Source organism: Ochotona curzoniae, unplaced genomic scaffold, assembly GCF_017591425.1.
Source record: "Ochotona curzoniae isolate NIBS_2020 unplaced genomic scaffold, NIBS_Ocur_1.0 scaffold_2683, whole genome shotgun sequence".
NCBI lineage: Eukaryota > Metazoa > Chordata > Mammalia > Lagomorpha > Ochotonidae > Ochotona > Ochotona curzoniae.
The window spans coordinates 6,818,662-6,844,955 of NW_024467100.1; the positions used below are offsets into that span (position 1 = coordinate 6,818,662).

Consider the following 26,294-nt stretch of genomic DNA (forward strand, 5'->3'; position numbering starts at 1 on the left):
CACATGTGGCTCTGGCACACTGGAACTCATCTTTTCATACCACCTGACCCTGCTTCTGCACCTAGTGAAATGTCTTAAATTCCAACTCCAGAGCTACCTCCGCTGACCTGGATGCCTCTGTGCTACCAGAGTACCCTGGGCATGCCACAGTGGTTCCATCTATTGCATTGGATTGTACTGGCTGTGAGTGGATCTGGCCCTTCCCCCACCCTAACTAACTGTGAGCTGCTCAGGGTAGGCAGTGAGTAATGAAACACAGTATTTCCCAATGGAAGAAGGACCGTGCTAATGCTGGCCTTAGAAGAGGGAGCCAGGGCTCGCCAAGAGTTCTTCTTTCAGGATTTTCACTGTTTCTCATCCAACCTTCCTCTTGGGTCCTTGGGAGCCCAACAAGATAGCACGAAAGGCAAAAGTTTCATGACTTCAGGTCTTGGCTCACTGAATAAGGTGGTCTGGGGAGAGGAACCAGTCACAGTACAAGTCAGATGGGATAACCTGTTTTAATGAATCCCCCTATTTATATATTTACAAAAAAAAAAAAGGAAAGAGAAAACAATAAAAATAGATATTACAGCTTAATAAAAAGACCAACCAAGCACTGTGTGCTGGAGGTGGGATACCCACCCTAATGTGCCAGCTGAGACCCTGGAGAGAGGGTGGTGGGGACGAGCATGCGCAGCCCACAGTCCCTCCACTGCAACCCGTCTTCCTTCACAGGGCTTTACCATGGCTCCATTCTGACATTCAACCCTTCAGGATCTTCTTCCCGGCGCAGAAGGTGGCCGGGTACAGGGGATGGCGTGGGGAGCAGAGAAGGTACAAGGCAAGATGGGAAGAGGAGAGGGATCCTGAAGGGTGGCAAATTAGGGTGGGTGAGTGGGGAGTTTAACAGAAGCAGTTAGCTCCTCTAAGTAACCCCAGAATCAGATGGGTATAGGAAAGGAAGAGAGCATGAGGAGGGAGAAGGGGAGGAATGGAAAGGGGAGGAAGACAAGGGGGAGAGGGAGAGAGGGAGATGTAGAGGCGACTTGTTTCTTTCTCCCTGTCACTTCTGGACAGTTCCACTCTGTTAATCCCAGTCTGAGGCAGGCTCAGAGAGGGTCCAGTGACAAACTAGTGGTTTGTGTCCCAGTGGGACAGATGAGCTTGGAAGTGAAGTGCAGAGCTGATGGGACACGCTTCCATCTTCCTCAGTACGACACAGCTCCTGGCTCACGGGGAGCGATGAAAAGGATGTCGGCTTTGGCGTTGATGCAGTAGGTGACAATGAGAGAGAAGGCGAGGATGCCGAAGCCCACCATCAGGGTGAGGAACTGCAGGGCGGAGGAGGGGAGGAGAACAGTGTTCTTAGGGTGTGCGGCCGTGTCGGGCTGTTGTTTGGGGCTGGTATACACGGGGCTCTGGTGCTGGCTTCAGGCACCACGTAGGGGAAAAGCATAGACAACTTAGAGTCTCTCCACTGGAAGGCAAAATGTCTCTGTTCCTATATCTACCTTGTATATCTTAGCTGCTAAGCATCTTGAAAGTAGGGCCCACAGCTTTGGAAGAACTTCTAGGATCCACAGGGTTTCCCCAGAATGAATGGAAACACCAACCATCAGCAAGAAACCCGCCCCACTGGGACAGTCTGGTTGGCCAGGGACAGATCTGCCGCAGGTTTTAATGCAAATCTGAGCTAAAGGGATGTGGACATGACATAAGAGACATAAAAAGAGGTCAAGCAGGTTTGTGCCACCTGTTGCCTCTACAGCCACTCACCTCAAGTTCTTTGCTGGCGATGAGAAATATCCGGGCACGGATATCTTTCCAGCGGCTCTCAGTCCACGTGGAGTACTCCGTGGAACTCCACTGACTCAGTTCGAAGGCAGGGGACAAGGCCCTGGACAACCGTACCGTGGAGCGTACACAGTGGGGGAGCCGCTCCGTCTTGTTGGAATTCAGAGGGCCCTGAACCCAGGAGTACTCATACAGCTGCGGAGGAGGAGGGGCATGGCATGGGCTGACGCCACCCTCTGCTCACTCGCCCCTGCACCTTTAGCCTGCACTATGCCCTAATCAACCAAGCCAACTGTCATCCTCTCACCCTTTGGACAGTTTGTTTCCACCCAGTCTACTGCCTCTTCAGTACTCAAGTTCAAACAGCTGCATCCCCACCTGTCCAGGCCACTCCCCCGGTTTACCCAGGAACAAGAGATCTGCTAGTTTTTCCCAAGAAAAGGGGCCCGAGAAGGGGCAGCTCCGACACCCACCACCACTCACATCCTTGTTTTCACTTGGGACTTTACTTGGGTCCTGGCACTGCTCCCGGGTGAGGTTCATCACCTGGCCGGTCAAATTTGCCAAGGCATATTGCACAATGTAGGTGGTGTTGGTGGGGCTGGAGACCGCAATGTAATGTTGAAGAGGGCTGTCACCTGATTGTGGACCAAGGGGAAGGGAGGAGTCCGGTGGGTGGAAGGTGGGGCAAGGGTACACAGAAACAAGAAAAGTCCAAGATTGGCAGTAGCCGGAAAAGGGAAAGTTAAGAGAAAACGAGCCAACAAACATTAAAGAGGAAACAAAGTGGGGGGAGAGCACAGAAAAAAAGCAGTAATGGTTAAACCTAAATGATGATCTTTCCTCTATTCCTTTCCTTGGCTGAGGGTCCCGTCTGCATACCAGACACTTACTCAAGTAGGACCGCAGGTCGTGCCTGAGGATGGACTGGAACCAGGAGTTGTTGGCTCTAATCAGAAACCCATAGAGCAGGCGGGTGACCTAGGATTGGAACAGCAACAGGAAAAATCCCTGGGACTTGGAGGGAGCTGAGGGAAAGAATTCTGAGTGGAGGTCCAGTCGCGGGGGCAGGAACCAGGCTGGCCAGTTGGACTAGGGCTGGGAGATAGGAGTGGGCTGAAGGTATAAACACAATCTGTTCAACAGCTGCCTGGAGCATGAGGTGTACTCAAGCAAATTCAGGGTTGGAGCGGGTGGATAGCTAAGGGGTAGGAAGGATGGGAGCAAGCTGCTGTGTGGAAAAGAGCTGGGGCCCACCTGTTCTTACCGTTTGGGGATCAGCCTGGATGGTGTTGGTGAAGTTGGCTCCTCCTGCAAGCTCATACAGTGCACGTGCTAGCACCGTGGCCACGTTTGCCAGCGCCTGCGGTAGGAGAAGAATGGGGCTGAATGATGGTATGTCTCATCCATTCTCAAACACGATCCTTCTCGCCAGCCTCCCTGTATTCTCCATGCCCCCACGCAGCTGAGGGTCAGGGCTACCTTGGCGGTGTCCGTCACAAAGTTGAGTTCCTCTTCAGGGCTCTGGCCCTCGGGATAGACCACATGAATGTTCTCGGCAGTGTCGTAAACGCTCTGGTAGTATCTGTCGGGAAAGTCGGCATGGACTTTGGCTTCGCTCAGCCATGGCCCTTGCCCCGTTTGCTACTCAACTGCCTCTGATGACATCTGCATCTGCGACATCTTACTTTTTCCCATCCATGGCCAAGCAGAGTTAGAACATTAGGGAGAAGACTTGGAAAATGACAGGAGGAGGGGAGGGAGGGGTTGGGGAAGCACAAAGACTTTCCTGACAGACAAGGTCAACAAGATAAACGGACTGAGGTCTTTCAACACAAGGGATTTTTCCAATATGATCTGGGCCGGTGATGCAGGAGGCTGGCCAATCTGCATTTCAGAGAACTCTGACACACACTCTGACACACTCTGGGTACAATTGTGCCCATGAACGTTTACATTGACGCTGGCCGGCAGCAGGGGATGGGGGACTGGCCGGTGTTAGGACAAGCTCTGCTCACAGATATTTAAGGCATACACTGGGTGGAGTCACTGTGATAATCCTTTGGGATCCCCAAGGAGACAGGTCATAAGTCATAGGAGAGCTCCCAGCTTTGACTGTTGACAGATCCTTGTCCCTCACAGAGCTAGGTCATAGGATCAAGTTCCAAATGTGTGCAAATGAATCATCCCTCACCCCAAAATGGTGCAGAGAGGAGACCTGACCCTAACCACTGTGACCATTACTCCCTTGAATGAAGAAAAACGTGCTACTTGGCTGGGGTTACAGGACTGCAGCTAAAGTGTTTTTTAGTTTCAGAAAATCATTTGGCCCCAAGGAGGTGAGGGGACTCAGCAATCCAACCTGGGCATGATGTTCCCTCCTAACCCAGGCTTCAGGTTAGGCACAAGCTAAGGGTACCACAGAACAGGAGAGAGATGACAGTGCCCCACTTCTGATCTCTGGGCCTCCCCTCCATAGTAGGGTGTGTTTATATGCCACATGCACCTTCTACAATGGTGGGGACAGGTGAGAGTTCACAGAGCACAAATAGCATTTGTGGCACCAGGGACTGCTCTCCATCCTCCAGCCAAAGAACCGCCAGCTTGCTTCCTTGGGGCTCTTGTTGGAGACAATGCCCTCTGCTGGCAGCCCTGGGGAACTTAGGTCCCAAGAGAGCTAGAGGGAGGCAGAAGTGGAGCTAACAGGCAGGATGGTGCTCTGAGCCTGAGGAGGTCAGCTCTTTTACCAACAGGCCACAGAGCCAAGAACACTGACTGATTGCAGACTTTGCACGGGGTTGGAGTGGGGAGTGTCTGCAAAACAAACTCTCTCAGAACATGAAGAGCACACAGGGCCAGATTCCTACTTGTTATGGAAGGCATCAGAGTAGTCAGTCAGAACAACACCGGAGATGTTTCGAGCTCGAAGGAATCGCTGCAGAGAAGATGGTGGGAGGGCCTGGGACTGATTCAGCCTCCTGAGGATGACCTCGGGGACACCAGCACCAGTCCTCTCCAGCGTGGCCAGGAGCTCCTCCACCTGGGGGAAGGGGGTAGACCAGCAGTCGGGAGGTTGGTTTGGGGAGCTACCCCATGCTCTCCTCAACCTGCACCTCCCAAGCCTTTTTGGAAACCAAGGCTCTCTGATTCTTCTTACAGCTCTTACCATTCTTTTCAGAGCTAAAAGATTAAGGCCCAAAGAGGCCTATGCTTTCCCATGTTTATAGGTAGATGCCCCTGTCCTTGAGACTCTGCCTTCTCCTTAGCAGCTGCTTTACTGAAAACGTTTGTTATATGGAATGGGAAGAGGCAAAAAAAAAAAAAAGCAAAATTGTCATCTGGACGCACATCTTCTGAGTGCTACAGGAGGGCAGGGTAGGGACGACACCAAAGGCTGAAGTGGAAGGACTTTAGGTTAATAAAAGCAGCCTTGAGCTGGACATGGGAGTGAGGAAGTGGAAGTGATTTGTGTAGGGCATCTGACACAGCCAGGGCGCCTGCAGGGCAGCCTTGACAACTGGATCTGTGCAGCAACAAGGACAAAAGCAAGCTGGCCATCACCTCTCCTTGCTGGGCAGTGGCCGTCTGCGAGGCACCAAGAGATCAGAGAACTACTCATCCGGGAAACCAACAGGAAGTCACTGGACTCGCTGATTCTTCCTAACCAGTGATAACGGCTCTGGTGTTCATCCCTTACCAACACTCAATCTAATCCCATTTCACAGGCTCAGGGGATTGGGAAGGAAAGAGCAGACGGGAGGAGGTGGGCTCCGTATTCTAAGTTGCTGAAGAGGGAGATGTGGAGGGATGCTCTGCTTACCTGGGCCTTCACAGACTCATTGGTCTGAGACATGGGGTCCGTGTGCATCCACAGCTCTAACGAGGTCCTCAAGGCCACCTGTGGGGCAGACCAAGCAGCAGCCATCAGTCTCCTGTTCCGGCCCTTACCTGGGGCGAAGGCCATTTGAAGGCCATTGAGGGAAGAGGTGCTGGCACCTGAAGGAAGCACAACGCAATGACAGAGGGGGTAGCTGTGAGCACACCTGGCCCAGCTCCACAAATGAGGCGATGTTCTCCAACGGCACAGGAAACTTGCCCTTCTCCATATCGTACACCATTCTAGAGCTGCCAATGTAGTCAAAGGTTTCCTGAGGTGTGGGCACGGGTGAGGAAGGAAACAGAAATTCCAGATGGTCACAGCAGTCCTAAGGAAGGCCTGCCCATCAAGGCTGTGGGCAGGAAGGCTACTGTCTCAGGGCCTCCCAGCTGTTAGTCAGCTCCTAGTCACCTGACGGGCCCCTCCTCTCCCTCCACCCTGCCCCGCCTCCCAGCTGCGACTAGCCCTCACACGGGCACATCACAGGACTTCCGGAGCCCAGAGATAGAGAAAACAGCCTTACTAAGGACCCAAAGTGACCCACAGTTGCTCTGTACCCGCTTCTCGACTCTCCACCTCCTCCACCCACTCAGTCAGGGCCATGACTCCCTCACTGTGGAGCTTGGCCGAGGCGGCAGGAGGCTCCTGGGCGGAGGTGGCAGTAAAGAGACCCAGAGAATGAAAATGAAAAGATGCCTCAAATAGAGTTTTTCTCAGCAGGAGAAACCTAAGCAGTGATAATGTTAATCTGGGGCACAGAAGGTTTCAAAATAAAAGAGGAAGGGGAGACACACGAGGACATAGCCAGAAGCTCTGTGTTGATCCACAGCGTGGGACCGGTGCTCAGGTCCTCATCCTGCCCTCCCTGCCATCCCACGCCCCCACCCCCAGCAGCCCTACCCCTTGGAAGAAGACAAACATGACGTTGCGGGGCAGAGCGGACACATCCTGTGCCTTCTGCAAAGCTTCAGCTGCAGCTAGCTGGGTGACGAAGGAGGCAACAGCACTTTCGGCACCTGGGGCCACATTCCAGAAAAAGGAACGGCTGTCCAGCTGGGGAGAGCAAAATGAAGGCGGGGAAGGAATCCCTTAGAACTGAAAATTAGAAGGAGGTCTAAGCTCCCTATATGCATAATTTCACCCAAAAGCACATAACATGTCCTGGGGTGAGGAGCAGAGCCCAGAAGCCCCACAGCCTAGATCCCTCTCCAGCCCAGGCCCCCCTGATGCAGCAACTCTGAAACCCGATCTTTCCAGCTGCCTGTCTCTCAGTGCTAATCCTGCCCGCCCTGATCAGGGGCCAACACTCACCCGGGTGGCAGCCACCACAACCCTGTCATCAGGCTCCAGTGTTCCAGACGTATTTATAGGCTTCAGCAAGCTCCATACATTGTAGTCAGACAGGGGGTCACAGACGATTTCTGAGTGGACATAGCGAGCCATCAACAGGACTGAAGGAGAGGGCGGCTGCACAGAAATCCTCTAAGCCCCCTGGTCTCTACGTCAGCTTCTCCTCTGACAGGGCCTGGCTGGCTTCCCTGCCGCAATCCACTTCAACTCCAATCTGCTGAAACTGTTCAAAACTGTTTCCGTTTCTCCTACCCAGTGATGCCTGCCTATGTGCCCCACTCCCGCCTGACCACAGCCCCTCCCTGGCCAGCGCCCCGTCAACCCCAGCCCAGCCTGGACCTGCCCTACCTGGGTTGATGCTGAAGGAGCTCTGGATGGAGCTGCGCCGCATGCAGGTGGCCGTGCTGATGACGGCGTGCATGTGTGAGAAGAGCTGCATGGCACACAGCGGGAAGGTGGGTGCTGAGCCGTTCTGACTCAGGTTGTGATCATGATAGCACTGCAAGGGGAGACGGACCCCACTGAGAAAGCTAGCTGTGGAGGTCCTCCCTTACGTCCCAGAAAGATAGGGGCCGGGCTCTGTCCCCCTTTTGTCCCCGAGCTATAGTTGTCCTGGTACAGCCACAGGGACTATGAGGCCCAAGAGAAAAGGTCATCAAGAGGTGAAAGGGACTCGATGGCTGGGTTGCAGCAGATGAAATTGCCCCACTCCAAAGGCCCTGGCCAAATGTGGATCACTAGCTGCTGCTCCAGCGGGATTTAATAAAAGAAACATTGAACTAGAGATCAAAAATAAGATTTCACGACCATTTGGACATCAAATCACTATGAACTTCAAACAAGCCTCTTAACTGCCGTTTGTTACAAGGAAGACGTCAGCTCGAACGGGTGCATGCTAGAAAAGAGCCTCAGATCGTCCTGAATCAAGCCTCTCCGTTTCCAGTCCAATGCTTTTTAACCGAATCTTCACTAGTGCTACACACCTTGCTTCATATTAACCTTTCCTTTATTATCTGTTTCATTCAAAAATCGGTCAGGCTGTGAGATCAGGCAGGAAGCAGGAGAGGGGACACTGAGACAAAGCACTGCTTGGTCCCTGTTGCAGGACATCTTTCATGGGGTACAACTGAATGAGCAGCAGCACAGCCTACCAATAACCCCCTTTCCAATCAGAACTGCTAAGAGCTAACACAAGTGTTACCTGCTTGATGACCTTAGTTTCATTTTCGTCTTCAAGAAGAAATATAGGGAAACTGAAGTCCTCATAAGCCAAGCCATTGCCCAGCTGGTTCCACAGGCTGTCTTTGCAATGAGCAAACTCCGACCCGTAAGAGTTGGAATAAACACCTGAAGGAGAGGGCAGGCGGAGGGAGGAGTGGGCTACTGACACACGAAGCACTGAAGGACCCCGCGAAGGACAAAGGTGACGGGTTCAGAAGGAAGACAGTGATGCAAAGAAGGGGACCTGAATCTATCATCACACAGAGACACTGGTATCAAGAATCCTAGATTGGCAAATTGTGGCGCTGAGCTGAAAGACGGGAAGCAGGAGAAGGCAGGCAAGGGATGAATGGCGGAGACAAAGCGACACTTGTCGGGGAGTCAGTTCTCCACAATCCGCACACACACACACCCCTCACAGAGACAGGAGACTGAGCAAGCCTGAGCCTTGTGTGACAACAGGCTTTCCTGACTCAGTGGGTTCTTACCAAAGCCATCGTTTGGGCACTGCACACTAGGAGAGAAGCCTTGGCTGGGACTGGGCTTGGCCAAGGTCACTGCAAGGCCAGCGATGCGGCTGGTTCTGCCCTTCAGCTTTTCCATTGTTTCCCTAGAACAGGGGAAGACGGAATTACTGGAGAGCTCGGAGTCCCATCCTCCTGTTGCTAATAATCGGAGAGTTAAGGGACTCAGAATGGCTGACTCGTTTCTTTCTTCTTCAGTCTCTAACTTCTGATTGATTCTGGACCAAGATTCGAAGGTGAACTCAGGGCTCATCTAATCTGTCCCTGAGTGACCCAAGGTATGTCTCCTTCCTCCCTGTGGTTCTTTTTTTCTTTTTCTTTTTAAGATATATTTATTTTGGGCCCGGCGCGGTGGCGCAAGGGGTTAAAGGTCCTCACCTTGCACGCCTGGGATCCCATATGGGCGCCGGTTCTAATCCCAGCAGCCCCGCTTCCTTTCCAGCTCCCTGCCTGTGGCCTGGGAAAGCAGTGGAGGACGGCCCAAAGCTTTGGGAACCTGCACCCGCGTGGGAGACCCGGAAGAGGCTCCTGGCTTCGGATCGGCATAGTATCGGCCCGTTGCGCGCACTTGGGGAGTGAATCATCGGACGGAAGGTCTTCCTCTCTGTCTCTCCTCTCTGTATATCCGCCTTTCCAATGAAAAAATAATAAAAATAAATCTTTAAAAAAAAAAAATAAGATATATTTATTTTTATTGGAAAGGCAGATTTAGAGAGAGGACAGACTCCCTGAGCAGGATCCAAAGCTAGGAGCCAAGATCCAGGAACTTCTTCTTGGTTTCCCATATGGATGCAGGGTCCCAAGGACTTGGACCATCTTCCACTGAATTCCCAGGCCACAAACAGGGAGCTGGATGGGAAGTAGAGAAGCCAGCACATGAATTGGCACCCATATGGGATCCCAGCATTTGAAAGGGGAGGATTAGCCAGTTGAACTATAGAGCGTAGAGACCATAAGAGATCTTCTATCTGCCAGTTCATTCCCCAAATGCCCACGACTGTTGGGGTTGGGTCAGGCCAAAGCCAGGAATCAATGTGGGTCTGCGACATGGGTGGCAGGATCCCAACCACCTGAACATCCACTGCCTCCCACCGTGCACTTTAGCACAAGGTGAAACAGGAAGCGAGGCCGCAGACTTGAGGCCAGGCATTTTGATACAGGATGTGGGCCTCCCAAGTGATTTTTATTTATTTATTATTTTTTTTTTTTGGAAAGGCAGATATACAGAGAGGAAGATCTTCCATCTGCTGGTTCACTCCCCAAGCAGCTGCAATGGTCAGAGCTGAGCCAATGTGAAGCCAGGAGCCAGGAACTGGCTCCAGGCCTCTCACACACAAGTGCAGAGTCCTAAGGCCTTGGGCCGCCCTCGACTGCTTTTTCAAGCCACAAGCAGGGAGCTGGATGGGAAGCGGGGCTGCTGGGATTAGAACTGAGGCCCATACGGGATCCCAGCATGTTCAAGGTGAGGACTTTAGCTGCTAGGCTATCACATCAGGCCCCCAAGTGATGTCTTAACTGATGTGTCACATGCCCACCCTGGGACTCTTATTCTAAGTCCTCTGGGGTGATTCCTTTTGATGGTACCTCGTTCCTTCTGAAAACCACTCCTGCACCTTCCCCTGAACTGACTGGGGCAACCAAGGAAAGTTCTCACTTCATTCACCGTTGTCTCACTCCACCTTTTCCTGTGTGAATGCATTTTCTTAGCAGGTACATCCAGGTCTTACCGGGTAAAGAGGTTGCCTTCTAGCAGAACCATGTAAGGAGGGTTGGGACCATCAGCCAACACCCACTGCAGATCCTCCATCTTCTCCACGACATGGATAACTCCGGTGTCCCCGCTAATTGAAGCTGCAGGGACAGAATGGGTGGAATTCAAGTTCCTATAGTTGGTATTTCTGAGTTTACCTTCCCAGAGTCTGCAGATCTTCCACTGCTAAAGATGGAACGTTGTCTGGGTGAACAGAGCCATCTTTGGACTTGAGCTCAAAGACCGAACTGCCCCTGCTCCATCTGCAAGTTAACAGGAGGAGAGGAGAACCTATTAGAGCCCTTGCTGATGAAATACCAGACTCTGTGATCTTCATTTGCTTGTCCTTCTCCCTCAACCTCAGTCAGCTATTTACAGAACATTCTAGAAGACTCGACACCAAAGTTTTCCAACATGTACTTCCTTCGGGATATGCGAGGCTGATTTTCTCTAGCTTTGAATCTTCCTTTGTGAAAACACTCGTGGCGATGGCCCTGGAGATCATCACTCCTTCGCCCTATTCAGGAATGAGTTTGCATCCAGCTTCAGGCGATGTTAGACAGTATCTGAGCTCTCTAGCACACAGCTTCCCAACTGACAGGTTATCTGTGGGTCAGAGACGTACTGACACTGGTCAGCCTCCTTCCTGTGGACTGATGGTTTCCAGAATCCTTGGGTCACTTGCAGCACAAGCAGACTGACCCCAAGATGCTCCGTGAATTTCCCTCTTTCTGTTATGGCCAGGATGCCAGGTAACATTTTCCTTGTCTCACAAAGTGACCAAGCCTGGGAAGCTCTGTGCTAGAGATGGGTGATTCAATGCCCAGAATGACTCCGATTTTACGGAACACCAGCAACCCTGCAGAGCCCTCCCTGGGCATCCATGGAGTTCTTATTTCCACTGGACACTAGACGTGTTATTCGCAGATCATTCTGAGCAGTTCTCAAACCTGGCTATATATCAGATTGACTTGGAATTTTTTAAAAATGCAACTGCTTAGACCCTACCTCAGATTTTCTAAATTCACATTTCCCAATCTATCTATATCTTCAAAACATGTCACCTGTGCTTCTTTCTTATAAACAGCCAGCCAAGAGAATCGTGCTTCTATGCCTGTAACCAGGAATTCACACGTAGAACACTCAACTGTGGCCTCCATAGAGGAAATAATTGAATTTACCTTGATAGTGAAAACAATAGAAGTTGGAGGACTAGTGGAGTCTGGAACAACTGTAGCTAACACCCAGATAACACTGGATGTTCTTGGTAGACAAAACCAGCAGTTTTTGCCAAAGCATTTAAAATACAGGAAAGGGAAAAACTGGTATGGAAAGTAAGAAAATGTAACTTCAGCTGTGGGGAGGATAGAAGCTGTGATAACAGACTGAAAACCCTGGATTCCAACCTGGGTCCCAGCGGACCACTGCACCAACTAAGCTGTGCTTACTTTCTCCAGTCTTTAATGAGGAGCAGCTTTCCACCTTTCCCACGTCACACAGTAGGGAAGGAAGCAGGGAGAGAGGCAGTGAGGAAAAAGAACCCTCCAGCTCCCTCTGACCACTTCAAAGAGTCCCACAGAAGCCGGTTATTACTGCCAGAAAATCTGATCTGGGTCTTTTTCTCCTTTATCATGCTAAAAGGGTGTAGCTAGCTCAGGACAGATTAAATAAGACTTAGAAATAAACAGGTTGAGAAGGAAACAAGACCTTAATGAGGAAATGGCCAGAGTCCAGCCCCTCCCCTCTCGTCCCTCTGTATTGGCAGTTGGCTTCAATCTCTAGAGGCTCTTGCTTGGCTTCCCATGGGCCGCTCAAAGCCCAGGCCGCAGGATGACTCATGGCCAAAGGGTACTGTGAGCGCGCAACTCCAAGAGCATGGGCTCTAGCCTTGGATGCTTCTTCTTAGGTTCCAGCCAGGCCAGTAAGCTGACCTCAGTCCACAGTGGGCCTAGATGGCTTGGACCTCTCCTGTCCAAAATCCCCACGGGGAACCTGAACAAACGTTTCCTTAATAGCAAGATGGGACAATGAACATATCCATAACATAAACAACTATCTGATGGAGCCACCGTTCATGAAACAGGATACCTGAAAACTACAGCTCAGGCACTGGAAGAACTGGAAGCCAGCCTCTGGATCACAACTTTTTATTCCTCTGACAGTTTGAATTTTTCAAAATTTATTTATGTTTTAACTTGAAAGGCAGAGTTACAGAGAAATAGAGACTTAACATCCACTGGTTAACTTCCCAAATGGCCACAAGAGAAGGAAGCTTGGGCAGAAGTGGAGCAGCCAGGATCCGAACGGTGCCTACATGGGATGCCAGCACTGCAGGCAGAGGCTTAGCCTGCCACACCATGGTGCCATCCTCTAGTTTCTTTTCCTTTTTTTTTTTTCTTTCGTGGGGGGGGGGGGGGGGAGAGGGGAGTACATCCACAAAGTATAAAGACAAACTCGAACATTTCATTTTCAACGTTTTACATTCAGTTACTATTAACAACAACAAAAAAAAACTTATGATGCTTGTCAACTATGCCCATTTATTCTATTTTATTTTAGAATGTTCCACCCACTGATTCACTCATACAAACCCAACAGTCAGGGTCAGGCCAGGTCAAAGCCAGGAACCAGGAACTCTACCCTGTTCTCCCAAACAGGTTGCTGACACTCAAGTATTTCGGCTTTCCCCTGCTGCCTTCTCAGACACATTAATAGAGAACCAGACTGGAAGCAGGGTAGCCAGGACTTGGACTGACACTCAAATGTGGATGCTCGATTTATGAACAGCAGCTTTATCTGCGGTGTCACAATGCTGGCCCCTAGTTTACTATTTCAAAGAAGTCGTCAAGATCCCAAAGAGATACTGCAGAGTGCAGGTGATGACAAGACTACAGGCTATAAGACTTCCTTTTTTGGAAAAATAGCCTAGTAGAATCATTAAGAGTCTTGGCTTAGAACTTGGAATACCAGGGTTCAAATTCTGCTTTCACCTCGGAATAACCTTGCAAAAATTATTGTGGCTCTTTAAGTGTGAGTTTCATAATTTGCAAAATGGTGACCACAGGACTCCTCCCTTGGGCAGGACAGCATTTACTACAAGTTAGTGCATATTAATAAGGGCGCCTGGTTTCATCGCTGCTTCTCTATCATCCCCTACTCACACGTTGATTGCAGTGCCAGGACTCCTATGCAGGGCACAGACTGAAACATCAATGGGCACAAACACAGACCCCCAACCCGACTCACACTGGCAGCCAATCTGATGCGTGGCATTGAGCAGCCGGACACAGGGGGCTGTTTTATTTAAGGGAATGTAGATCTTCCTCTCCACTGAGTTTCCACCGCATAAACCTGATCGGAAGATAAAAAGTATTACAAGTTGAGAGGCTCCGTGCTAGCTTCCATCACATCACATTTGCGTGCTGTATAAACTGGGTAAATTGCTCAATTTCATACTGTGAAACATGAACTAGCATCCATCCTCACTTCTTGGGCCTGTTATTGGAGCATATAAACGCTCCACACAGTTCCCAGCTAAGCTCCTCAGAAGACTGCTATGAATTCCACACAAAGGGAGTATGGGGGCCCGGCGCAGTGGCGCAGTGGCGCAGTGGCTGGGGTCCTCGCCTTGCACGCCTGGGATCCCATATGGGTGCCGGTTCTAATTCCGGCAGCTCCACTTCCCTTCCGGCTCCCTGCCTGTGGCCAAGGAAGGCAGTCGAGGACTGCCCAAAGCTTTGGGACCCTGCACCCACGTGGGAGACCCAGAAGAGGCTCCTGGCTTCGGATTGGCATAGTATCGGCCGTTGCGCTCACTTGGGGGGTGAATCATCGGACGGAGGATCTTCCTCTCTGTCTCTCCTCTCTGTATGTCCGCCTTTCCAATAAAAAAAATAATAATGATAATAAAAATAAATCTTTTAAAAAAAAAGGGAGTATGGGAGAAGATGAGAGAAACCTGATTTGTCAAAAAGACAGGTGTTCATCCTTTGATGTGCCAGCTTCTGTGCACACGCGCGCCTGTGTGTGTGTGTGTGTGTGCATACTTCCACTTTCCTGTCCTGAAGGCACGTTACCTGGATGCTGATCTAAGAATACAGATCACAATTTAAAAAATGATGTTGAGACTGACTTTGTGCCCCAGGAGTCTTGTCAGAATTGGGAGAAATCTGTCAGTTAACCTCACGCCAGGAAATCATTTGCATGTGCCCACACTGTGGCCACAGCTTCTCCTTTAGGGATCTTTTTTTTTAAAAAAAGTGAGTTTGGGGGGGCATGTGTGCCAAATTTCAGGGCTGAACCAACTAGAAAGCCATACACCAGAAAATAAACGCGTGTAAGTATCAAGGCTTCGAGCTCCCGGAGTCAACATTTCATACTCTGTGGACAGCCAGGAGTTCCCATACCCTAGCCTGATCACTTCGCTGATGAAGAAACTCTTTAGGCACGGGTTTATGGCGTAATCAGCAGAGAAGAAATAGATCTACCTTGTAAGCACACACAGCACCCACAGGAGGCTGTTTCTTATCTCCAAAAAAAAAAAAAAAAGTCCTAAACACAGGAAAGGAAGCTAAACTTTGACACCTGTACCTTTTGGTTATGAGCGTTGTGGCTGGGGCTATAGGGGAATGAGGCACTGGACAAAGTGGGCTGCAGGTGAGCAGGCAAGGAAGCGACCCGAGGTGCCGCAGTGGGGAAGGGATCTACAGGTTCAGGCAAAGGGGGAACGTCTGTCGTGGGAACGAAAGAGAAAGAGGATTTACAGGGTGGGGGGACAGAGGGGCAGAAGGGACCAAAAGGGGGACGGCGGTGTTCGCGCCTGGGCAGGTCCGAAAGGGTCCCCTTACCCAGCGGCGCTCAAGGGCGAAGAGGCCTCACCTGTCAGGAGAACGCAGAAAGACAGAAGGAGAAGAAGACCCGAACTTGCAGGGCCAGGTCTAGAGCCGCCCCTAGCCGTGGCCATCTTGCCTCTCCGCGGAGCGGAAGCCCCACTGCCCCTCCTCCCGGGTAGTGGCCTCTCTAGGCTACCAGGGGCGCCGTCTCGGTGTCCCGGCGCTCCGGAGACCGGAAGTTCGTGTCTAGAGGCGCTTCCGGGGCTGCGGCGGAGGGTCGCTGACGTGGAGGCGGCCGAAGGGCAGCGGGGAGTGGCAGGAGCAGCGGAGCCGAGGCTGCAGCCGGAGGCCTGAAGGATGCTGACCAAATTCGAGACCAAAAGCGCACGGGTCAAAGGTAGGGGAGAAGAAAGCGGGGGGTAAATGTGGAGGCTGAGTGTCAGGGGCGGCGCTGTCACGGGGGACGCGGGAATGGCTGGACCTGCCGGCCCATGGGGCTCGCTGGACGAGCCCGGAGGAAGAGCCGGGCTGGCGGGCGGTTCTGCAGGCCTGTCCCGCTGTGTGTCGTCGGGCTTTGTACACCGTTGGCTGCAGCGCGAAGGGTCCGCCTGGCCTCGCTGCCCTCCGTCTGCGTCCCGTTTTCCGCTTCCACGGCCCGGTGACCTGTAATGTGGAATAACTCTCAGAACTGAGTCTGGGTCTTCCAGACTCGCACCCGAGGCCCTAACGTTCTCGGAGAGCAGTCCTGGCCACCTCGGTGGACCAGGCGCTGACCAGCCAGTGTCCGACTTGGGTTTTGTGTTGTGCTTGGACGTAGGACCTGAAGGCCTGTAGCCACAGGCAAGATTGAGCTTGGTAGTGTTGCCAGGTAAAATGCACGGTGCCCAGTTCGATCTGAATGTCAGATGGCAGGTGAAGATCTAGTATTGTTCATGGTTTTCCTGAAATTGAGGTTTCATGGTGTCTCTTGCACTTGGGTTTGCTCATTTGCGGTGACCCTGGAGCTTGAGCTGCGTGCCTGGGAGTGGAGAGGGGGCTGATAATGTACTAGCGGCCCCCGAGAACGTTCAGCTGGGAAACGCGGAGAAGTGAGGTCTGCTGCAGACACGGAGGTGATGCAGCCGGACGCAGTCGTTAGGGGGAACTTGGTGTTCGAAGTCGGTTGGGCCTGCTGTGGCATCCTAAAACACCCCCACAAAAAGTTTCGTGACTTGGACAACTAATTTAACAACTCCAAATATGTTTCCTCATTTATAAAACATAATTTTCATTTAAAGAGAGAGTTAAAATGAAATGGAAATTATTTCTTGCAGTAAATAGGGACTGACACTCGGTAGCTCAAAAACTGGAGGCCGTTGCTGATGTGATACTATATTCTGAGCAGTCTACAGTAGGTGGGAGTGACCATCGCAGAGACTTCCAGAAGGCTTTCTGGGACATGCGGGCGGGGCTGAAATGGATCGCAACAGTCCTTGGGTTTTCGTTTCTTCTTGAGCAGCACATGAAGGCGGGGAGGGGCCAGAATATTTGAGGATTACTGTCCACATTGTACAGGGGGAAACTACTTATTATAATATATTACCTGTCATAGAGGGAGAAAACATACAACCTAAAGGGTACATTGACCCTTTAGAAGAATGTAAGTGTTCAATAAATATTTTGCAGGGTTCCACCTCCGAATATTGAAAAGAAATTCAAAAAATAGTGTTTTTTAATGCTACATTAATAAAGCAAAAAGCAACATAATAGCTTCTCATAGCCAATGTGTACAAAATCAATACCTCTCTAAACTTGAGGAGATCACATATTGGTGATTTTTTTCAATTAAACACTCAGTTAAACACTATCAACCAGAATGTTAAATGCATGTGCTCTAATCCCTGAACCACCCCGCTTTCACATCTCTAGTTAATAAAGCTGATAGGCTGGATAATGTGTGGAAGTATATTCAGTAAGAACTTCTGGATAGCCATTTTAAGGTGTACAGAACCCAGTTGTATATAAACTAATAATTGAAATGTCAATGAAGAAGTCACAGGGTATGGTTCAGAACTTGCATTCTTTTTTTTTTTAGCATATTAGTTACTCAATACCATGTCAATTAATTCCATAATGTTATGAATTGTTACTGATGTTATGTCGGGGCTTTTAATTGATCGGGATGATACTCTGCCAGCTCTACCATCAGACCAGAGATAGTCCCCCCAAGAAATCGTTGAACTTATCTGGACAATAAGATGCTGGACTTTATGCTTGGTGAATGCTTGCAATGAAAGAATCGCAACTGAATTTGAACTGTGGTAATGCAAGAAGGTGGAAGAACCACCATGGGAGGAGGGCTTGGGGAGGGGAAGGGGGGAATCCCAGTGCCTATAGAACTGTGTCACGTAATGCAATGCAATGCAATGCAATCAATTAAAAAAAAAAAAAGAACTTCTGGTAGCCAAAACTTGTGGAAAAGAATTGTCTATTAGTGGGTGATTTCAAATGTGAGGCAATTGTAAGAAGAATGAAGTTATACTTATATGTAGCTAAATGTAATAAGATTCACACATAAGTGAGGAAAGAAGTTTGCAGAACATTATAATGTGAAGTTGAGGCCTGTGCTTATATATCATTAAGAATCTGAAGAAATGCATTGCACACTGTCAGCAGTTCCCCGGGGAGCTGCGTTTCTAGTCATGATGGAGTGACGAGCAGCACACTTCCTTTCCATCTTAAATAACTGCACAGCTGAGCGAAATGCAGGAAAAAAACATCTTCACACATTGGACAGTAGACAGTGAAGGACCGTGTTTCTTGAGAGAAGGGAAGAAGCAGTGTGAGTCTTACACTTGTTCCCGTTTACTGCTTAGACGCAGTTCCAGGCTGCATTGGAGGTACGAGAAAGACACAGTTCAGAGTTCCACAAACAAACATGGTTGGGATTTGCTGAGTAGAATACCAGATGCTGCCCTGGAGGTTGGCAGAGGGGCACTTCAGGCCTTTGCCTGCTAATCTGTACAGGTTGTAGACAGGATGAGCCATGGGACAGGCACAGGGTTGTAAATGGAGGGGAGGACTTGCTGATATTTCAGTGCAGTGTGCAGAGCTCTCAGGACTGGGCTGCCTTTAGAACAACCCCAGGTTAGACCTGGTCTAAAGGCTGCTGCCGGTCCCTGTAACAAAGCTTGAAAGTGAACTTCAAAGGGATCATACAAGTCCAAGTAACTGCACCGCGTTGTAAAGCCCAGCAGTGTTTGAAGGAGTGTTAACAAAAATCCAACACCCAGCAGTGTGATTTCACAATATGTAACATCTAACAATAAGAAAAAATCACCAGACATGTTAAATGAATGAGTGAGTCTGTGTTAACATAGCATTTTTCTGATCAGGATTGGCAGAAGACCACGTCAAGGGAGTTACTTGGTTAATTTCATCACTTTCTGTTTTTTTCCTAGGGCTCAGTTTTCACCCCAAAAGACCCTGGATTCTGACTAGTTTACACAATGGGGTCATCCAATTGTGGGACTATCGAATGTGCACACTCATTGACAAGTTTGATGAGCATGATGGTAAGAGGTTTTGTTTTGTTTTTAATGTGTGTGTGTGTGTGTGTGTATTTCAAAGACAGAGTTATACAGTGAGAGGGAAAAGCAGAGATCATTTGTCTACTGGTTCACTCCCCTAATGACTGCCTCAGCCAGGAGGGGCCAGGCTTTGTTTCCTGTTCCAGCTTTCTGTTAGTACCTGCCCTAGAGGGCAACAGGAGATAGTCAAATTCTTGGATCCCTGCCCCCTATAGACAACACAGACTCAGTTCTGGACCCCTGATTCGGCCTGGTTCAGCCCTGGCTGTTGTGGGCATTTGGGGAATGAACCAGCTGATGGAAGACATTCTTCCTCTCTTTCTGTCTCTCTCTCTTTCTGTCTCTCTCTCTCTCTCTCTCTCTCTCTGTGTTTGTATGTCTCTCATCTTTCTACCTTTCAAATAAATAGAATTTTTAAAACAAGAGAAGTATTAATTGTTTCCTGTGAGAATCCTTGTTAGATGAAATTTCTTTTGGACCAAAGAAAAGGAAGGGACAGCAGAATACTCCCAACTGGGGTTTCCTTAGCAGTTAGGAGGGTCAGCTCTCTAACGTGCTGTCTGCCTTCTTCCCGCCAGGTCCGGTGCGAGGCATTGACTTTCATAAGCAGCAGCCCCTGTTTGTCTCTGGAGGTGATGACTATAAGATCAAGGTAAAGAGACAGACTACGAGACAGCAGCATGTGGGGAGAGTTGGGAATCTTGGAAGGGATTTGATAAGGACAGCTGATTGATCCAGAGCCCAAACTTTTAACAACATCATCTGGAACACTTGCGCAGCAGACATGTGTTGAGTGTTTATTCTGTACCAGATACATTGCTTCTTTGGGGAAATAGAAAAATAAAGAATTGGCTTCTATTCTCAAGGAGCCCTTGCCAAACAGAAGAGATAAACACTTATCAACAACATGTGGCATTCAGGGAATGATAATAGAGAGATACCCCAGGTTAAATAGAAAAGTACAGTCCAAGAGCAGAGACAGAAGGCATGACGTGGCTGGATACGGTTAGGATACCTTAATTAGTTTTGCAGGAATAAAACTTAGAACAGAAGAGGAGAGAAGCCAGAAGATAGAGTAGCTGTGTGCAGTGCTCGGGAGTTTGACTGTTACATACACATACTAGTGAGCCACTGAAGAGGGTAGAGCCAGAATCAAGCGGAGAATCAAGCGACTATGGAACATGTCACAGTCCATGTGGGAACACCTGAGGTTCAGGCTTGCCTCCAATGCTAATCCAGCCTTCCTGTTCATGTGCAGCTGGGAGGCAGCAGCAGATAACTCGAGTGCTTGTGCCCCGCCACCACGGTGGGACACCCAGGTGGGATTCCTGTCCCCTAGGTTTATGGACTTTTGGAGAGTAAACTGGTAGAGAGAAGAAATCTGTCTCTTTTTTGTTTTTTTTGTTTGTTTGTTTGTTTGCTTTGAGATTTACTTATTTTTATTTGAAAGATTTTTTTTTTTTAGAAAGAGAGAGATCTTTTCTAATTCACTCCCCGAATAGCTGCAGTGGCTGGAGCTGGGCCAGTCTAAAGCCAAAAGCCAGGAACTTCTTCCAGGTGTCCCACATGGGTGCAGCAGCCCAAGCCCTTGGGCCATCCTCTGCTGCCTTCCCAGGCCATTAGTAGGAATATAGATCAGAAGTGGAGCAGTCAGGATTAGAACTGGTGCCCGTATGAGATGCTTGTGCCTCAAACTGAGTGTTGGCTTGCTACACCACCACCCTGACCCTTCTCTCCTTCTAGTTCTGTGTTGCTTTCTTTGCCTTTCAAATAAAAATAAAACTTAAAAAGGAGATTTAACTATAGGCGTAACTTCAGATTCGCATGTATTTTGAGCAAAAGCTAAAGCCAGCAATTTTGAATCTGTAATAATGTATCAAAATGTTCTGTTTACCTGCACAGATTGTTTTTTGAAATCAGGGAAATTTGTTTCATTATGGAAAGAAGAGTGGGACTTTTTTAAAGTTACATGTTGTAGAGTATGCAGCAGAACTTAGGTGACACAGTGAGAAATGATAGCTGCTTGTGGAGAAGACGTGCTGGAATGATGTCTTCTGCCTTTGAGCCCCTGCGTTCTGGGGGCAGTTAGTGGAAGTTCAAGCCAACTGTTCGATGTTTTATTTATTTATTTTAAGATTTATTTTATATTTATTGCAAATTCAGATATACAGAGAGGATGAGAGACAGAGAGAAAGATCTTCCATCCAATGATTCACTCCCCAAATGGCTGCAATGGCCAGTGATGTGCAAATCTGAAGCCAGGATCCAGGAACTTCTTCCAGGTCTCCCATGCGGGTGCAGGGTCCTAAGGCTTTGGGCTGTCCTTGACTGCTTTCCCAGGCCACAAGCAGGGAGCTGGATGGGAATTAGGACTGCCGGGATTAGAACCAGCACCCATATGGGATCCCCGGCGCATTCAAGGCGAGGACTTGAGCCACTAGGCTACCATGCCAGGCCCTTGCTAGATGTTTTCAACTTCCAAAGGACAGTACCTTGTTGGGATATTTCTAGTGAGGTATTTCACAAATACTTTTTTTTTAAAAAAAATTTATTTATTTTTATTGGCAAGTTAGATATACAGAGAGGAGGAGAGACAGAGAGGAAGATCTTCCATCTATCCATTGATTTTACTCCCCAAGTGGCCACAATGGCCAGAGCTGAGCTGATGAGAAGCCAGGACCCAAGAGCCTCTTCCGGGTCTCCCATATAGGTGCAGGGTCCCAAGGCTTTGAGCCATCCTTGACTGCTTTCCCAGGCCACAAGCAAGGGCTAGATGGGAAGAGGGGCTGCTGGAATTAGAACTGGTTGCTATATGGGATCCCGGCATGTACAAGGTGAGGAGTTTAGCCACTAGGCCACTGCGTCAGGCCCACAAATACTTTACAGTGATGAACATTTGAGTATTATTAATGATCATTTTTGTGGCAGGCATTTGACACAGCATTTAAGTCAGTGTTTGGGATGCCCCCACCCCATATCAAGTCCTGGCTATACTCCTGATTCTAGCTCCCTGCTGTTGAGTACCCCTGGAAGGCAGTTTGCTATATCCAGATACGTGTAGCATCAGTAGACTCATTGCCACTTGTAGAGACTAAGACTAGAAGACCAGTACATGTGCTCGCTTCAGCAGCACATATACTAAAATTAGAAGTATATGGGCAGAGTAATAATCTGAGGATTCATAGTTCTGGGGTCTGAGAGAGGACATAAAAAGATCAATACAGTTAGGAAACAGAAGATAGAAATATGGGCCTGGCACAGTAGCCTAGTGGGAGACCCGGAAGAGCTCCAGGCTCCTGACTTCGGATTGGCTCAGCTCCCACCATTGTGACCACTTGGGAAGTGAAGCAGCATGGACAATCTTTCTCTCTGTCTCTCCTCTCTGTAAATCTGACTTTCCAATTAAAATAAATAAATCTTTTTTTTTAAAAAAAGATAGAAATATGAGTTTACAACTGTACTGTATAAGGAAAGTTTAAAGCACTTTTTTCTGTAAGGAAGAAGAAAGTCAGTATCTGTGTTATGATCTAATTTGTGTGCAAAGTTGTAATAGTACAAGGAAAATGGAATTTAAAATAATTTAGAGACCAGTGTTGTGGCACTGCAGCTTAAGCCACAGCCTGCATTGCCTGTGTCCCACATGGACTTCGATTCACGTCAGCCCTGCACCACTTCAGCTTCCTGCTCATGTTCCTGGGAAAGCAGCAGAGCATGGTCCAAGTGCTTAGGCCTCTGCCATCCATGTGGGAGAGCCACAGGAAGCTCCTGGCTCCTGGCTTCAGCCTGGTTCTATTCCAGCTATTGCAGCCATTTGGGGAATGGCCCAACAGATGAAAAATAAGTCTAATTTTGTTTAAGTAAATAAATTTTTTTCTTTAATTGTAATAGTAGATTTATGTAGGTATACAAAATTCATAGAAAATGCAATTATGAAAAAAACTGCATTGATTTCCGGAGGGTTTGTTTGTTTGTTGGGGGGGGCGTACCTGAAAAGTTACAAAGAATCCTTTAATGTAGTTCTTTTGCTGTTGTTGTTTTAAAAGATTTACTTGATTATTTGAAAGTCAGTTACACAGCAAGAGGGAGAGAAATTCTCCACCTGCGGTAGCAGCCAGTGCTGGGCCAGGTTGAAGCCAGGAGCTGGAAGCTTCATCTGGATCTACCAGCTGGGCCCCAGGGCCCAGGCATTTGGGCCATCTTCTGTTGCTCTCAGGTGCATTAGCAGGGGGCCAATAGGAAGTGAAGGAGCTGGGACTTGAACCAGCATCCATGGGGGATGCTCATGCTGCAGTAGCAGTTTAGCCTACTGTGCCGCCAGCTCCCTTTTAATTTCTGTGCACTTTTTATGGTACTTCCATATGTGTATTTTTATATAGATGACTGAAGAGATGATGGTTACAGTAGTAGAATGCTTGAACTTGTCATGCTCTATTCCTTTTCTCATTTCCTGTACATTCTTACTGCTCACCTGCCATGTGTCAGTCCCTATATTGGGTGCTAAGAGGAGAGCGTGGAGGATGACGGACAGACTGCCTCTAAGGAGCTTGCATTCTTGTTTAGATCATACTGAACCTTTAAATTGTCTGAATCTGTTACAGGAAAGAACAACCTCTTAATTATAAAAAGACTGTAATAATGACATGTTGGCCCAGATAGATTTATAAACAGAAACTAAATGACATCTTAAAAATGAAATGAGGGCCCTACGTTGTAGCATAGTGGTTAGGGTCCTCGCCTCGCATGCGCCAGGATCTCAATGTGGTCACTGGTTCTGCTCCTGGCAGCCCTGCTTCCCATCCAGGTCCTTGCTCGTGGCTTGGGAAAGCAGTTGAGGACAGCCCAAGGCCTTGGGACCCTGCACCCACATGGTAGACCCGAAAGAGCTCCTGGCTCCTGGCTTCAGATCGGCTCAGCTCCAGCTGTTGCGGCCACTTGGAGAGTAAACCATCAGATGGAAGATCCTCCTCTCTGTGTATCTGCCTTTCCAATAAAAATAAATAAATAAAAGAAAGAAATAATCTTTAAAAATTAACTTTATTTAAAAAATGAAATGAAGTAAAAACTCTGGCATCTCATTGTTGTGTTTTTAGGAGATTTTCTGGATGAGGAAGATGAGTTACTTTTTGTATGATCCTTCTTCAGTTGTGTCCGCTGATGCCTGGTTCTCTGGTGCTTGACTCAGCCTCATTACTTGAATGCGATAGTGTTTCCCTGCTTCAGCGTAGCCTAAGCAGTGTGGCGCTTCAGGAGGAGAGAGTTGAAGTCTGTGTATGTGATAAATGAGTACTGACCACAGATGGATGGGCATCATTTAGAGTCTTAAGAAAGTGATGCTGCATTTTATATTATTGCTTCCTTTAGAGCCATGGTATCTGTTCAGTTGTTTAAATGCGATAGCTATAGCACTAAAGAGTCTCTATTCAAGCTGAGAATAATTATTCAATAAAAACAAGCTTCAGATTAATCGCTGCATTAAGTGTCTTACTTTTTATTGCTGGCTTTCATGTCAGGGTTGGGAGTGGGGGAATCCTTTCCACGATTTTATCTTCACCTTCCTCCCAGCGTAGTTGCCGCCAGTATTTGACATGTGTTTCCATCCTTGAGCTTTTCCCCTCCGATCTTAAGCAAGACACTCCTATTATGAAATGCTGAAACATAAACAAGGTTGTTCATTGAGAAACCTGGGCTGTTCAGCAGCCAACCACCATTGATGCTGTTCTGTTGGGTTTATGTCTTTGCAGGTTTGGAATTACAAGCTTCGGCGCTGCCTTTTTACATTGCTTGGGCACTTAGATTATATCCGCACCACATTTTTTCATCATGTAAGTAGCCATGGTAACTGATTTGGGCACACTCTTCAGATTTCCTATAATAATCACCTACTTTTTCCTCCAGAACCCATACCATGATAACATAATTATAATGTGACTCTTCAAGAATGTGTGTGTTACTGATCTTTCTGCTTTGTTTCTGTGTAGGAACCACTTAAGGGTATACTGAATTTGTTTGAATTCAGTGAACTCTGTGAAGAAGTTATTATCTCTCTAGGAAAAAGTAGAGATTTGGTTTTGGGTTTGCTAAGCCGGCAAAAACAAAATTGCAGGCTAATCGTGTGTAGGGTATTATTAACCAGTAGTGGCTGTATCTGGAAGAGGGTCAAGCTGTGTTTTGATAAATTAACCAAGCATTTACTGTCCTGTCCCTCTAGCCTAGGGAGAAGGTTTGCTGGAGCCTGGTCCCTAGCCAGGCTAATCACCTTCTTTGAACTATAAGATAACAGAAGATTCAGATACTATATTACAAATTAGGAATTTCAGACTCTAAATCCAGTCTCAGCTTGTTTGGGTCTTATGTTAATGTTCTCTTAGTAGAATTACGTGACACTGTTTTTGAATTCTGAGTAAACTAAGTGTCTTGAATTAAATTGTAAGCTAATAAAGTAATGCTTGACTGGGTGTATTTTTATTTCCTTTACTGTAATTTGGAAGTTTTAGGAGGACATGAAAAATTATAGCTGCAGATTTGAGCATGGCAATTACTCAGATAATCTGTTACATAGGAGCTGTTTGTTATTGCCATGAAGGACTTGCAGAGGACCTTCTTGGAAGAACAAATGACTGTATCCCTAGAAAGTTACTAAAAATTTTTTTCTTAGTTTCATAGATGTTTATGCACCTTGTACTTAACAATACTCCACAAAAACAAACAAACAAAAAAACAATACTCCACTGAACATTGGATATACAATGTAAATTAGAAATACTCCCTTTTCTCAGTGATTAACAGACTCCAAAATGTCTTTCCATATTAACTTTCTCCTTTGGTTACTGAGAATTGAGAATTTTTGAAACTGCACAGTCTGACAGGGATGAGCCTTTAGCCTACAGTGTCCCACATTGCAGTATTTGGGTTTGCTATCTGGGTCTGGCTCCTGATGCTGGATTCCTGCTGATAATCCCTGGGTGACAGCAGTGATAACTCAGGTCATCAGGTCCCCACTCCCTGTGGGGGAGACTCGCATTGAGTGCCCAGCTCCTGGTGTTGGCCTGACCTCATTGCTGTTTGGGGAACAAACCAGTAAGTGGGAGCTCTGTGTGCTGCTGTGCGACTCAGATACATAAATAAAAAGTTAAATATGTATGTATGTATGCATATATATATATATATATACACACACACACACAGACACAAAAGAAATTTTAATTCAGTACACGCACAGTTTCCATCCTACAGGTAAAGGAAGAAGAGCCTTCCTATATAGGATTTAATATACAAGATGAACTATGTGGATAAATACAAATACATAGACATATAATCAAAAGTAAATCTAAATATTTTTGCCACCAATGAGAATCCATTATGTCTGTCAGGATTCCATCTTTGTTTTTTTTAAGT

The 26,294-nt window shown here is 48.0% G+C and overlaps 2 protein-coding genes across 6 annotated transcripts in view; one reads left to right on the top strand and one right to left on the bottom strand.

Annotated features, from left to right (window-relative positions):
* Positions 1–481: 481 nt before the first annotated feature.
* Positions 482–15,486, bottom strand: NCSTN (nicastrin). Of its 4 annotated transcripts, XM_041003412.1 has the most exons (17): positions 15,377–15,486; positions 13,745–13,849; positions 10,476–10,599; positions 8,713–8,834; positions 8,205–8,350; positions 7,352–7,502; positions 6,965–7,074; positions 6,554–6,706; positions 5,820–5,924; positions 5,597–5,674; positions 4,644–4,816; positions 3,259–3,361; positions 3,044–3,139; positions 2,670–2,757; positions 2,260–2,414; positions 1,759–1,971; positions 482–1,313 (listed from the first exon to the last, which is right to left on the bottom strand). In XM_041003412.1, the coding sequence occupies exons 1-17, from the start codon at positions 15,459–15,461 to the stop codon at positions 1,191–1,193; spliced, it is 2,130 nt and encodes a 709-aa protein (XP_040859346.1). In that variant the 5' UTR covers positions 15,462–15,486; the 3' UTR covers positions 482–1,190. The 4 variants fall into 4 exon arrangements, with proteins under 4 accessions (XP_040859346.1, XP_040859347.1, XP_040859348.1 ...); XM_041003413.1 differs by lacking the exon at positions 1,759–1,971; XM_041003414.1 differs by lacking the exon at positions 15,377–15,486 and having other exon boundaries at positions 10,476–10,761; positions 13,745–13,825.
* Positions 15,487–15,612: 126 nt separating this feature from the next.
* The window catches only part of COPA (COPI coat complex subunit alpha), a 48,204-nt gene continuing 37,522 nt past the window's right edge, over positions 15,613–26,294 (top strand). For both annotated transcript variants that reach the window (XM_041003410.1, XM_041003411.1), the window contains exons 1-4: positions 15,613–15,727; positions 18,771–18,884; positions 19,478–19,551; positions 24,641–24,721. In XM_041003410.1, coding sequence (XP_040859344.1) covers positions 15,688–15,727; positions 18,771–18,884; positions 19,478–19,551; positions 24,641–24,721 — 309 coding nt within the window. In that variant the 5' untranslated portion in view covers positions 15,613–15,687. The remainder of the gene's footprint in view (positions 15,728–18,770; positions 18,885–19,477; positions 19,552–24,640; positions 24,722–26,294) is intronic.

Coding starts and splice junctions, on each gene's coding strand:
- NCSTN (XM_041003412.1), bottom strand. CDS start 15,461: ATGGCCACGGCTAGGGGCGGCTCTAGACCTGGCCCTGCAAGTTCGGGT. Junction 10,600..13,744: donor GCATCAGATTGGCTGCCAGT/GTGAGTCGGGTT, acceptor CTGTCCCTGCAG/CTTCAATTAGCGGGGACACC. Junction 5,675..5,819: donor CATTTGTGGAGCTGGGCCAG/GTGTGCTCACAG, acceptor TCTGCCCCACAG/GTGGCCTTGAGGACCTCGTT.